A 13802-nucleotide genomic window follows, 5' to 3' on the forward strand; every position below is an offset into this window, starting at 1 on the left:
ACTACCCTTACTTATACCACCCCTCCACTCTTCACTCTCACTTTCACGCTCACTCACACTCATTATTCTCTCTCACCTCACTCCAACCTCCCATCAACCACCACTACAACCACCACCACCACCATCACAACCACTGCACCACCACCACCACCACCAACAGAATCGCCAGAACACCATCACCATTGCAAGGAGATCCAGCTAAGTACGAACACCACCTCAACCACCATCACCGCCGGGACGCTAGCGAGGAGCATGGGTCCAAGAAAGAAGTTGAAAGAAGTTGGAGAATCCTCAAGCCACGTAATGAACCATTCCCATTATTGTCTTTGTAATTTCGTCGGAAAATGAGGCCACCATCGCCGGTCGTTTCTTTGTAATTTTCGTTTCCTTGGCTGCCGAGGAAACGAACATTTTTTTTCGTTTCCTCCATCAAGGAAACGAAACGTTTTTTTTTTTGTTTCCTCCATGGAGGAAACGAAGTAGATCCTCGTTTCCTTGGTGGAGGAAACGAATAAGAGTATCGTTTCATGGAAACGAAACACTTTCGTTTCCTCTATTTCGTTTCCTCGGTGGAGGAACCAAAAAAGTGGCTCGTTTCCCAGCATTTGAATTTCGAATTTTTTTGGTTATGCGTTTGTTGGATGCGTTGCTTTTAAATTTTTTTTGTTGTTACATGTTTTATTTAATTTCGAATATTTAGTAATTATTATGTGTTTCTTTTCTAATTTTTTGTGAAATGTTTTTTTAAATTTCGAATATTTAGTAATATTAACATGTTAATTACTATGTTAGAATTTTAATATAATAATTAGATATACTCCCTCCGTTTCCTAAAGATCTTCTCTCTTTCCGTTTAAGTGCGTTTCCAAAAGATCTTCCCTCTTTTACTTTATTCCTTATTTGGAATTTTTTCCCCTTTTTACCCTTCATGTCCCTATCATATGATCCACCATTACATTATTAATTCAATTTTACTCCATTTCTCTCTCCTACTTTAACCCCTTTTACTTGTTATATGTAATAACAGTAACAAGGAAGATCTTTAGAAAACAGAGGGAATAGTATGTTAAATGTAATTAGTTAAATTATTAGATGTATTAGTCTATTAGTATGGTAATAATTGAATAAGTAGTTATATTTTATATATGTTAATGTAATATGTTAATAATTAGGATGTATTAACATATAAGATGTATTAGTTAAATTATAAGATGTATTAGTTAAATGTAATATGTTAATAATTTTATAATTATATTAATTAAATGTAATATGTTAATAATTTTATAATTATATTAATTAAATATAGTATGTTAATAATGGATAATTATATTAATTAGATGAAGTATGTTACTAATTTTGTGAAATTATCATGTTATATCAATGTTAATAATTAAATTAGCGACGAATGTGCTACGATCACTATTAAATAGTGTAAATTAATTAAATAGTGACTAATTAAAAAAATTGAAAATTATGCTCAGCCGAGGGCTTTAGGCGACGAGAGTGTGGGTTTTGAGGGATCTGGGTCCCGACACACTCGATCTCGTGGTGCCAATGCCTCGAGTAGGAGGGTGAGAGCAGAAGAGCGCGTTAGGCCGGAACCTATTCCAGAGGATGCGCCTCATAGTCCGGGTTGGGATACCCAGGATGAGGAGGAGTTGGAGAACGCCCTGAGTGGTGGCGTAGAGGAAGCCACTTCCCGTGTGACTGTGAGGAAGGGTAGAAGAAGGAGTTTCGTTTTGGAATCGTCAAGTTTCGCACGTAGTCGGACTTCGAGCAGGGCCAGAGTTGCTAGAGATACTTCCTGCTTAGTTACGGAGTCTATGCCTAGACGGCAGCGCGTGATTCCGAGTTTTCCGACTCACCTCAGTGCACGTATCTATGATGATCCATATGCTGCTACAGTGATGATGTGCCATAACCGTGCTGGTGCGGTTGATACTTTGAAGAACTGGAACTTCGATCCCCAGTCGCAATATCGTATACATGTGTCTTGTATTTCCCATCTCCCGTTCATCATGTATTCGCACCTGGACTTCCCATTGATTTCAGCGTTTATAGAACGTTGCAGCCCGACACGAACACGTTCCACTTGCCTTTCGGGGAGATGACAATCATGTTGCATAACGTTTGGCAGATTATACGAGTGCCTGTTGATGGTCGGATAGTGAGGGGTGGTTTGTCGTCTAATGAGTTGTATGTTCGCTTTGAGGAGCTACTCCAGTTGTCGTGATGAGGTACTTTAGGACCGAGGATCGATTTGGATGAACGGTGGCGTTACTGTTAGCGAGATCTTTGACAGAGGCGGGAGTGTTGATCGTCCCGTTGATGTGAAGATCCGCGCTTTTCTACTCATCACACTTGGATGTACACTGTTCACTGATAACAGTGGTACCAGGCTCGTTCCGCATAACATCATATAGTTGGATGACCTTGATTCAGTGCATACTTATTCATGGGGATCAACGACTTTGGCATTTCTATATCGTCAGCTAGGAGTGGCGAGTAGGTAGTCGGCCAAACAGATTGATGGGTGTCTCACACTTTAAAAGAATATATTATCTAGGTAAAAAGAACATATAATTTAAAATTATCTCATTTCATAAAAAGAATTAGGTCATAACATGAAAAATTAAAATAAAACAACATACCTAATTACGTTAAAAGAACATATTTTCTAGGTAAAAGAACACATAGTTCAGAATCATCTCATTTTATAAAAAGAACACATGTCATAATGAAAATAACGGAAAACAAAGTAAAAGAACATACCTAATTACATCAAAAGAACATATTGTCTAGGTAAAAAGAAAAGATGCACAAAACACTTACTAGAACATCATCCTCTGCAATTTTCATAACAAAATCCAAATTTTGTTTCGATCCACATTGTCTTGAGATTTGAAGTATTTTTTACTATGTTCAAATATAATCTATTTGTCCGTATTTGACATACATCTTGAAAAAAATATGTCTAATTTATAAAAGAACATGTCTAGTTTATAAAGGAACATACAATTAAAATTTAAAGAGCATACTTTCTCTGTAAAAAGAACATGTCTAATTTATAAAAGAACACGGATCATAGAAAACAAATAGTAGAATAAGGTACAATTAAAATAAACATGATGTACTTTTATAAAGTCAAGGGAACAAATAATTTACAATCAAATAACACGTCTAATAATATAATTTTTTTTACGGATTCTTCACCAAATACCCCCGACAAATCGCGAAATTCACCATATACCCTCAATGTTTCAGATATTCACCATATACCCCTGAGTTTTCAAAACTGTGCACCATATACCATTTTTCTAACGGACGTTAGGTTGTCGTTTGCTTTATTTACGATTTTGCCATCATTATTCACTACCCCTAATTTAAATCCTAATCCCTAAAATCTAAACCCTAACCCACCCCCTCCCCTACACTAGCCCCCCACCCCAGCCCCCACCCCTCCCCTCCCCACCGCCGCAGCACCGCTCCCCCTCCCCTCCGCTGCAACCCCTCCCCCCCTCCCCCCATTAGCCTGCCTCCGGTCCATCTTCCCGACAACGTGCTGTTTTCTCCTACCACTGCAGCACCACCACTGCTCCTGCTTTCCGCCATCTTTGGTTTGTGCTGCTGCTCCATCACTCGACCACCAGGCGTACCACCTTGCTCGCGTCGACGCTGCTCCTGCAACGTGCTTTTCTCTCCTCCTTCATTGTCACGGGGGTCGGGGTTGGGGAAATCATGGGGGAGAGGGGATGGCTTGGCAGAGGGAGGGGGCTGCGGTGGAGGGGGATGGGGGAGGGGGAAGGGTGGGGCTGCTGCACCGGTGAACGAAGAGGGGGGAAGGGTGGGGGTGCTGCACTGGTGAACGAAAAGGGGGGAGGGGGAGCGGTGAGGGGGAGCGGTGAGGGGTGGGGGCTGGGTGGGGGCTGCCAAGGGGTTAGGGTTAGGGTTAGGGAAAGGGTTTAGGGGTAGGATTAGATTAGAATTAGGGTTAGGGTTAGATTAGAATTAAGGTTAGGGTTTAACGATGGTAAAGATGTAAATAATGCTAACAGTAAGATGACGACAGTTACAAAAAGGGTATTTGGTGAACGTTTTCGAAAACTTAGTGGTATATGGTGCATTTTTTAAACATTGAGGGTATATTGTGAATTTGTTGATTTGTCGGGGGTATTTGGTGAAATAACGTTTTTTTTAAGTTTTTATTCATTATTGTTATTGTTTATAGATTTGTGTTTCTACTAATTACGATTCTTTTATAATCAATATGGTATTCTTTGTTCCATTATATCATGTTCTTTTATATTTTATTTTTATGATACTATCTAGTTTTTTGTTACCCAAGTATTATGTGCACATGTTTTTTTATTAGCTCTTTGTTTGATTCTTTCATGTTCTTTAAATATGTATTCTTTCAACAATTGCAAATAGATTTTGAAATCAAAATTAGTTGTCTTTTTAATAATTGTATAAAATGGTCGAATGATAAGTGAATGCAATCCATGTACTCCGAAATATTAGTGCTAATAATTTTGTGAAAGTTTACTCAACTAATAGATAATAATAGTTAATTTTGTTAAAAAAAAGCTTAAAGCAATCATGTGGGAAGAGATGAGGATATTTATTGAGTTGCCGTAGCCACAATTCGTGGACACATAATGATTCTGCCGCTAAGTATGTGGAACTAACTCGTGTTTTTTTTTAAAAAAAAAAATTATTTAAGGGACAGAAACTTCTCTCATAAACACAATGAAACAGCATCGGAATTGATGAGGTGCCCAATGCTCTCTGGTGCAACTAGAAAATTGCGTTTGACGACAAGGCTTGAAGGAGACATTCAAAACCCGAAAGCACTTCAACACCCTCTCCAAGGTCTTTAGCATGACCCTTTGCAAATTCAATCATCTTTGACTTTAGCACCAGGAGCTTTCTTGTAGCAACTTTTATGAGAGAAGAAAACGGAAGAAAAACGCATATGTACATGTGGAGAAGTGTCCACACTCCACATGTAGACATGGAATTAATATTGAATGACTAAAATAGACGTAAACGAATAAACGATTTGTGCAGTAGGACAAAAGAAGTAGTCGATGAAATGACGAGCTAGCAAATATATTAGTCTTAATACTACAACACTGAGCCAAAATTAGCATTGGCACTACAAAGCAATATTCTTCCTTCCCAACCCCGAGTATCACAAAAAGGGTTAGCTACGTAAATCCTATCAGATTTTTACCAATGAAACTATCATCCTAGACATATCCTAATTTCACCAAGGAAACCACCATCCTAGGTGTTCTCGAGTGTAGAAGTCAAAGGACTTGTTGACCTCTTGATTTCTAGTAGACGAATGAATTGAGAGACTACACTAACAATATTACAACCTTCCTTTTTCTATACTTAAAATACAATATATTTCCCGAGGTTTGGTTGGTTCCTCCCCTCCCTCCAAAGCTGAAGTTAGTTTTAACCTCCCCACCCTTTCCGATCAAAGCTTAAGTTAGTGTTTTGGTTTGGAAATGTGAGAGAAAATTTGGTTTTAGATTGAGTGTGAAAAATCATAAAAAGTGGGTGTATGTATCTATAGCTTATGAGTGAATTCTTTCCATGTGCTTAACCTAGCAAGAAAGCCCAGGATTGGTTGAGAGATGGGATTGCCACCCTTAGCATGTGATCATTCACCAATCAGATTGCTCTATTCAGCTAAGCAAGAGCTCATGTCCATTAATGTGTCCTAGTAATGTACTCCTATTGGAGAATTGAATGAGAATCTTACACTCACAGGTCGTATTTCTTGACTTGTCAACCCGTGCCATAACAACAACCAACTATGAGACATGCCATGTCTAAGTAGCGGTTGGTCAATAAATTAGCAATTTCTATGCCACAACACTAAGTGTGGCAAAATCATAAACTAATTGCCTCACGCAGCATATATACCTCAACTCTTCCCTCCCCCCTTGAAAGCTCCAGCTGCAGCTCTATGACAGGTGGGCCTTTCTTTGCGCATCACAATTTACAAGTGAAGAGACTGAATTTGCAACATCATCTTATCTTCTAAGTGAAAACTTTGAGGAGGTTATCCTTAGCACCACAAATACCTCTAACTATTCCACACACAAAATTAGAGGGAAAGCATAAATGCAGAGTATATTGATGATTGATTGAAAGTTTGGACACCTGAGATGTGCTTCGACCGAAGGTAAGTTAGACTGATTAATAAAGGAAATGGGGAGTTCCTTTCTAATTCTCTATGTTCACGCACTTTGTCACATACCCCTTTTACAACAGTGACTTTCTAACATTGCCATATTACATAAAAGGACATAGTAGAGTATTTCTCACTTAGTGGCTAGGATTATCGATTACACAAGTTGGCTTCAAGATCAAAGCAAATCATAAGCTCCAATAAAGCATACATATATGTAATGCAAATTAAAAACATAACAAGAGGCCAAAACACTACAGATAGCTAACCTCGAAAGGTATCCCATAGTGGACAAGCGTATTCACAAGAATTGCAGGATCAGTCGAACCATGAATCATGATGCTGCAAAAGAGCATCAGTATTCCAATGAACAACAAACTTAGTTCAAGTACAGTGAAGTACTCATAATTTGAAAATAACTTGAGTGAATCAATGAAAAGCAGTAATTACAATTTTTGCGTTCAAACTCATAGGTTAAGTAGTTCTTTCTTGATGAAAGTGAACAGGCAACCAAAATGAAACCACAATTAGACGTCGGTTTTAAAACCCTAAAATTTTCGAGGGTAAAAACCATATCAATGCCATTCCCCATTACCTCAATGCCTCTCACACAAATCATGACAATAGATAATGAGGAATTACATAGGAGTATCATCTATACAAATCTAAACCTCGAATCACAGAGAAGCTATTACGTATTTCGACAAAATATTACTAAAGAACAGGAAAAATCAGCCAAAAATCTGATTTACTCCATTGCACTACAAAGCAGGAAATACACCACCTATACTAAAGCAGTAAATCTTTTACTGATAAACATGATCAATGACATTATAATCTTGAATCCAAATTTGACGTTTGAACACTATCATATAGATATAGATCATAACTTACTCAAAATACTGCATAATCCACATAAAGATACTACATTTATTTAATTGTATAAACATAACCTATCAAAAATGATCAACGCCCAAAATTTTAATTAAAATTCGAGAGCAGGTAAATGAATAAACTAGATAAAGAATGAAACACCAAAATGGCATCGATGGTGCCATCAATACCAAAGACTTGGAGGAAAGCATGGGAAAAAGCTTGACGATGAAAGTTGTTGGAATTGAGGGCAGTGCTTTTAATTAAGGTTCCATCAATATCAAATGTTAGCAACACTCTTTGTTTCTTTCTTTCCTTCTTCCATCAATTTCTTATTTCTATATGATCTGTTGGAGCTTCACAAATCAAAGTGGTCTACAGTCTACTATTGTTCGGTAAAAAAATCACTTTTGAGGGCTTCATGCTGATTACTGAGTCTAATATAGAAGTAACTTACTCATGAATGCACTGTCGTGTTCTATGCCAAGCTTAACAAAGAAAAATTGCATAGGTGCGTTTGTGCATCTATATTTATATCTATGTTTATACTTCCTCCGTTTCATATTACTCGCTACACTCCCCAATTCATGGACTCCTACTCTCCTAGGCAATTTTTGGAGAAGAGAGAAGTAGAGAGTAAAAAGATAAGGGATCCATGTGAGAGGAGAGAGATAGAAAGAGTTTATTGCCCAAAAAGGAAGTGTAGCAAGTAATGTGAAACTTTCCGCAATGAAAAGTGTAGCGAGTATTATGAAACGCAAGAAGTATATACTAATAAACCTTTTTTTTTGTCCTAATTGTTACCTTAAAAACTGCTCTCGCAATTTACCCCTTAAATTCGACACTCTCAACCTAAATAATCCTACATGACAGTTTTATCAATTAAAGCATTGTCCAACTAGCAGAAATCGCCATGTGTCACGCATTTCACTAATGCATTGGCCGAAAATTTTAACCACTCCTCTAATCATGCAAAATTCAATCAATTACAATCTTCAATCATGTACAAGTGGACCACCTAAATCAAAAATCATTCCTAAATTAGAAGACGTGATTTTAGGAATTGATTCAATCAATCTTTATTATGGCTGGTCTTAATAAAGTACTTAATTTTTAATATAAAAAAACTGATTTAATTTTTTGAAAACCTTAACTTAGTTTTTTTTTTTTTTGGTTAAAAAGGCATGCATAACATAACATAATTAAGTCTAGTTAGGGTTTAAAGCACCCATTACAATCCAAGATAAGTAATTCATTACAGACATTAGGGGGAAAGGGAAGTCTCCTCAATACATTAATTCCATCATCACTAGTTCTACAGCTTTTAGCTAGGCAATCCGCAACTTGATTTCCCTCACGCTTCACGAACACGAACCGGGCATTCCTGAACACCTGTTGATACTCCCTACACTCACTCAAAGCATAGGCATATAGATCAGTAGACTCTTTCTCCTGGTTCAGTAACGTAACAATCTCCTTACAATCCGAGCATATCAGAATTAAATTACAATTGTTATCAATAGCTATTTTCATACCATGAATTATTGCAAGCAATTTAGACATTTTGGCACTATGAGTGTAAATTCTTTTTTGAAAACCCGCCACCCAAATACCCGTTCTCGTACGTAAACAACCTGCTATTACAGCAGGGACCTTAGGTGAGATAAAGGAGGCGTCAGTGTGGAGCACCAACCAATTCTGGGGAAGTAAGGAAATTGGGGAGGGATTAGGATCAAGGTTCGTTTTGTTAGACACATTAGGCATTATGGCTCTGAATTCTTGTGCCGCAGCAGAGGCACGCTGAAGGATTTGAGAGGGGTGGGGGATGGGAATGCTTTCAAAGAGATATTTGTTACGGGATGTCCAGATAGCATAACAAATCAAAGGGAATAGGATGGCCCACGGAATACCTTTGAAAGTTTCATGATTGGATAGGTTCTTAATGAACCAATTTTCAGTTTCGGTGGTATCTCCAAAGGTTTCAAAGGGGATTGCACTCCAGACTTCTCTTATAAGCTCACAGTCTCTCAGGACGTGTAAAACATCCTCCTCATAGGAATCACACATGTTACAAATCGAATTAGGGACAATTTTCCTGTTATATAGAAGTTTTTGCGTGGGGATTCTATCATGCCAGATTAACCATAAAAAGAGCTTTATTTTTGGTGGTTGTTGGCTTCCCCAGACCCATGATGTACTCCTTGTGTTGTCACTTTGATTATTTTTCAGTTTTTGGAAGGCCATTTTCAAGGAGAAGGTCTCATTTATCACAAGAGAAGAGAAGGGGGTGTCATGGTTTTCCGTTGGGTGCCAGTGAAAGCTGTGAATGTTATTCATAATATATTCTGGAAGGTCCAAGGAGAAGGTGATACCATCCCAGTCCCCCATGTTCCAGACTTTCCGGACACTCACATCTGATTCCTTTTCTGACAAGGGACTAACCACACAGGTACGGGTAGGGCCTATACCTAACCAGTCATCATCCCAAAAGGAGGTTGTTAACCCATTACCTAGTTTCCACTGACAACTATTCTCAAGGATATGCCAGCCTTTCCCAATACTCTGCCATACATGGGATCCATTCTTAAAATTGGTGACCCCCGAATTTTTGACATATTTTGATAGAATACACTCCTGAGAAAGGTTTGGAGGGCCCTGGCACATTTTCCACCCAAGCTTAGCCATGAGTGAGGTATTTAAGGTTCGGTGATTCCTAATTCCTAGGCCCCTAAGCTTCTTGGGTAGAAAGGTGTTGTCTTTTGAGACCAAATGCATACGATTTCTCCCCTTAGTCTCAGCCCATAAGAAGTTATTACAGATTTTATCAAGTTCGACCAGGGTAGCTACAGGGAAAAAGTTAGCTTGCATGTAGTAACTGGGGATAGTATTCAGGGTTGAGGAGATAAGAACTAACCTACCCGCTCTTGACAAGAAATTTGATTTCCATGATGCTAGTCTTTTCCTAACTTTATCAACCACGAATTCTACATCTCTTTTCTTTGGTCGTTTATGGGACAGAGGAAGGCCTAGGTATAGACCTAAGTTTTCAGAGCTCTTGACCTTAATTATTTCCTGGAAAAGGTCCTGGAGAACCGTAGGTGTATTGGGGGAGAATATTAGTTTACTTTTATCCTCATTGATTTTTTGCCCTGACTCCGCACTAAAAATCTGAAGAGCCTCTCTGACCGCCCCCGCAGTTGACTCATCCACCCTCCCAAATAACAGAAGGTCATCTGCGAACATTAGATGAGATATCGGGACTTTCTTCCTACCCACCCAAAAGGGGGTCCAGGTCTTAGACTCAGTGGCCTGATTGATAAGATTTGTCAGGTATTCAAGGCAGATATTAAACAAGTATGGCGACATAGGGTCTCCTTGTCTAAGGCCTCTTGAGTGAGCAAATGACATAGTTTTTTGGCCATTAACAAGCACAGAGGACAAAGCCTTGGAAATGCAATTCATGATTAGGTTCACTGAAGCAGGGTCAAGGTTATGCATCTGCAGACATTTTTTAACAAAACTCCACTCCATGCGATCATACGCTTTCTCAAGGTCAATTTTTAGGGCGAACCAACCCCATTTTCCTTTCTTTTTGTGAAGAGAATGAAGAATTTCAGAAGCCACCGCTATGTTAATTTCCGGTCCCCTACCCTTCATAAAGCTGTTTTGGTTCGGGGAAATCCACTAGGGGATGACAAGCTTTAACCTATTGACGATAATTTTGGTGACCAGCTTGTAAAGAGTGTTGCATAGGCTTATAGGTCTCAGGTGTTTTACCATTTCCGGGCATGGTTGTTTGGGGATGAGACAGATTAGGGCTTTGCAAAGTTGATCCGGGATCCTCCCGCTTACAAACCAATTTTGAATGTCATGAGACACCCTGGGGCCCACAACCTCCTACTTTTTCTGAAAGAATACAGGATGGAAACCATCAGGCCCCGGGGCTTTAAGGGGTTTCATTGAGAAAAGAGCTAGTTTAATTTCGTCAAGGCTAGGCTTTTGGGTAATATTAAGGTCACCATACTGAAAATGCATATCATTCTGGCTCACTAAGTGATCAGAAGTATAAAGGTTCAGGAAGGCACTCCTAAGGTGATTCCTAATCTCCTCCGGTCTGGTCAGATTTTCCCCAACGTCATTTCTAAGGGTAAGAATGCGGTTTGAGCCACGTTTAATTATGACACTTCGATGGAAAAAAGCTGCGTTTCTCTCCCCTTCCGTTATCCAATCCACCCTACATTTCATAATCCAAAGCCACTCCTCTTGATCTAAAATTTCCTTAACTTCCTTCTCTAAATGTTCCTCGAGGTTTTGTAGGAAAGGTGAGGTTGGGTTTAAATGTAACGCTATTTGAGTGCCCTCAAGTCTTCTAAACGCCCTTTTCTTCCTAAGATATATGTTCCCAAAAACTTCCTTATTCCACTCAATTAGAGAGTCCTTCACATTTTCTAACCTTCCTTGCGCATTGGTATTTTCTCTTTCCCACGCTCTATCAACAGTTTGGTCAAAGGATGGATCTCTAAACCACATGGGTTCGAATCTAAAGGGCTTAGGGCCATGCCTAGGGGTTGGGTTATCAAGCTTTAAAAACAGAGGACAATGGTCGGAAGTAACCCGCGGGAGGTGCCACAAACTTGCATTCGGGAACTTTGAACACCAAGCCCCGTTACCCCACCCCCGGTCTAAACGTTCGAGAATTGGGTTATTTCGGCGCTTATTAGTCCAAGTAAATTTAGACCCGTTATACCCTAAGTCAATTAATTTGCAATAATTCATGGCATTCACATACATATTGACCTATCTGTAATTAATCCTTCTACCCCCAAATTTTTCATTTTGACAAGTAACTTCATTAAAGTCCCCTATAACTAACCATGGATGATTTAAATTTTCAGAAAATTTACACAAATCATCCCATAAATTCATACGCATATCATGATGAGGGCTCGCATATACGGCCGTAATAATAAAGGAAGTTTTAGAAGAACATACCTCCACCAGCGCGTATATTCCTTGACGATTCTCCCCAAGAATGTGGATATTGATTTTATTTGACTTCCACAGAAGGAGAATCCCCCCCGCTCTACCAGTAAGTTCAACAAGATGTGATGAGTCAAATCCCAAGTCATTAACCAAGCATCCCGTAGAAACTCTCGGAACTTGCGTTTCAACCAATATGAGGATGTCAGGTTCGTGATTCATAATCAAGTGTCGCACATTTGGTTTAAAGGAGGGGCGGCTTATCCCCCTTGCATTCCACATGATTATGGACATATCAAAAGGAAGGTGGGGTTTGTTTTTGAGTGACTTCACTACTACACTCTCGGTTTCCACCCACGGCAAGACCGGTTCGCCCGTCTCGGGGTAAAGCCACATGTTCCTCATCGGTTTTAGAGTGACCTCGGCTTCCCGCAGGCCATTTCCTCCTGTGACCTCGTCCCAATTTGCCATTATTTTCATCTGTTTTAGCATGGGTAGAAGGTTCGCAAGAAGGAGAGCGTTGGTATTGCTCAATGCCTTGAATACAACCGGTTCTAACCTTAGTTTTGCTTTTTGGCGATGGTGAGGCAGTAGACTTCGAGGGTCCAACCACAGCCCGAAGTTGTGAAGAAGATCGCGTTCTTCTTTGTCGGCTCCGTCCTCTCTCCTCATTAGCCACTTTAGGAATATCTGAACCACAGGGGGAAGATGGTTTGTATTTTGAATTTGGGGAAGGTGAGCGGGAAAGAACCCCACACCCGAAATGTACATTAACAGCCCCTTGAACCGTGGGTCTGCATTCTTGGGGTCGAGGATCATTTGTTTCACTTCGAACAGTGATATTTCGATTATTTCCCCGTGATCCTCCGCTAGCATGTAATCCACGAAAAGTGGAGAAGTTTCCGGTTTGAGGGGGAGGGCTGGGGTAAAAAATCTTATTGGGGCTATCGACTTTATGTGGTGGACTCGAGGGGGTGATTCTGGAGAGGGTGGGCTTAAGGATGGTGATAGAGGTGGAGGGGAGGATACTTCGATCTCCATGGGAAAATTCATAACTTTTTTCAGCTGGGCTAGTGTTTGAAGTTTTTTGTGGTTTAGGATTTGGGTGGGTTTGAGTTTCTATCTGTTTTAAGCTGTTTTTTGGGGACTGGTTCAAACACACGCCTGACGAGGAACCGTCAGAATTTCTGGGTAGCAGGGTAGCAGTACCCTGAACGCCACGTTTCGGCAGCAGAGGGGGTGAGGGATTTTCCATGAAATCTTCCGAAAGATTTTGAAGGAGAGTGAAGGGATTTTCATCATTGTTTACTTCTACAGCGACAGGTTTCCTAGGATGAGACATTTCAATCTGACCCGCGCCGCCTTCTATTTCTTCGACTCTCTCTCCTGTTTCTTTTTCTTTCATCTTTTTAGGGGTCCACCTAGAATTGTGGGATTTCCCTCTTATTTTTGACTTTCCTCTTTCAGATATCCTATCCTTTGTATTGACTTTTTTCTTGTACCCAGATGGCCCCCACGTGGCTTCGGAATTTTCAAGGAGTTTTCCCCCCTTCACGACGTCCGGAGCTCTATTATTCCGGTATAAGTTTCCCGAATGACCACTAACGTTGCAGCTCTCACAAAACCACTGGCCCTCCATGAACTCAAGAGGTTGAAAGGATTTCCCGAGCCAAGCACCTGAAGGAGGTTTTATAGCTCCTTCCATTAAAAGACAGAGTCTTGCAAATCTCTTATTCCCTCC

The 13802-nt window shown here is 39.8% G+C and overlaps 1 protein-coding gene across 1 annotated transcript; it reads right to left on the bottom strand.

The window, feature by feature from the left end:
- Positions 1-10978: 10978 nt before the first annotated feature.
- Positions 10979-11611, bottom strand: LOC125494012 (uncharacterized). The gene has a single exon (XM_048637508.1). It carries the CDS (start codon positions 11609-11611, stop codon positions 10979-10981), a length of 633 nt encoding a protein of 210 aa, XP_048493465.1.
- Between the last annotated feature and the right edge of the window lie 2191 nt (positions 11612-13802).

This window comes from Beta vulgaris, chromosome 6 (genome assembly GCF_026745355.1).
Source record: "Beta vulgaris subsp. vulgaris cultivar EL10 chromosome 6, EL10.2, whole genome shotgun sequence".
Lineage (NCBI taxonomy): Eukaryota > Viridiplantae > Streptophyta > Magnoliopsida > Caryophyllales > Amaranthaceae > Beta > Beta vulgaris.

Coding starts and splice junctions, on each gene's coding strand:
- LOC125494012 (XM_048637508.1), bottom strand. CDS start 11,611: ATGTGGTTTAGAGATCCATCCTTTGACCAAACTGTTGATAGAGCGTGG.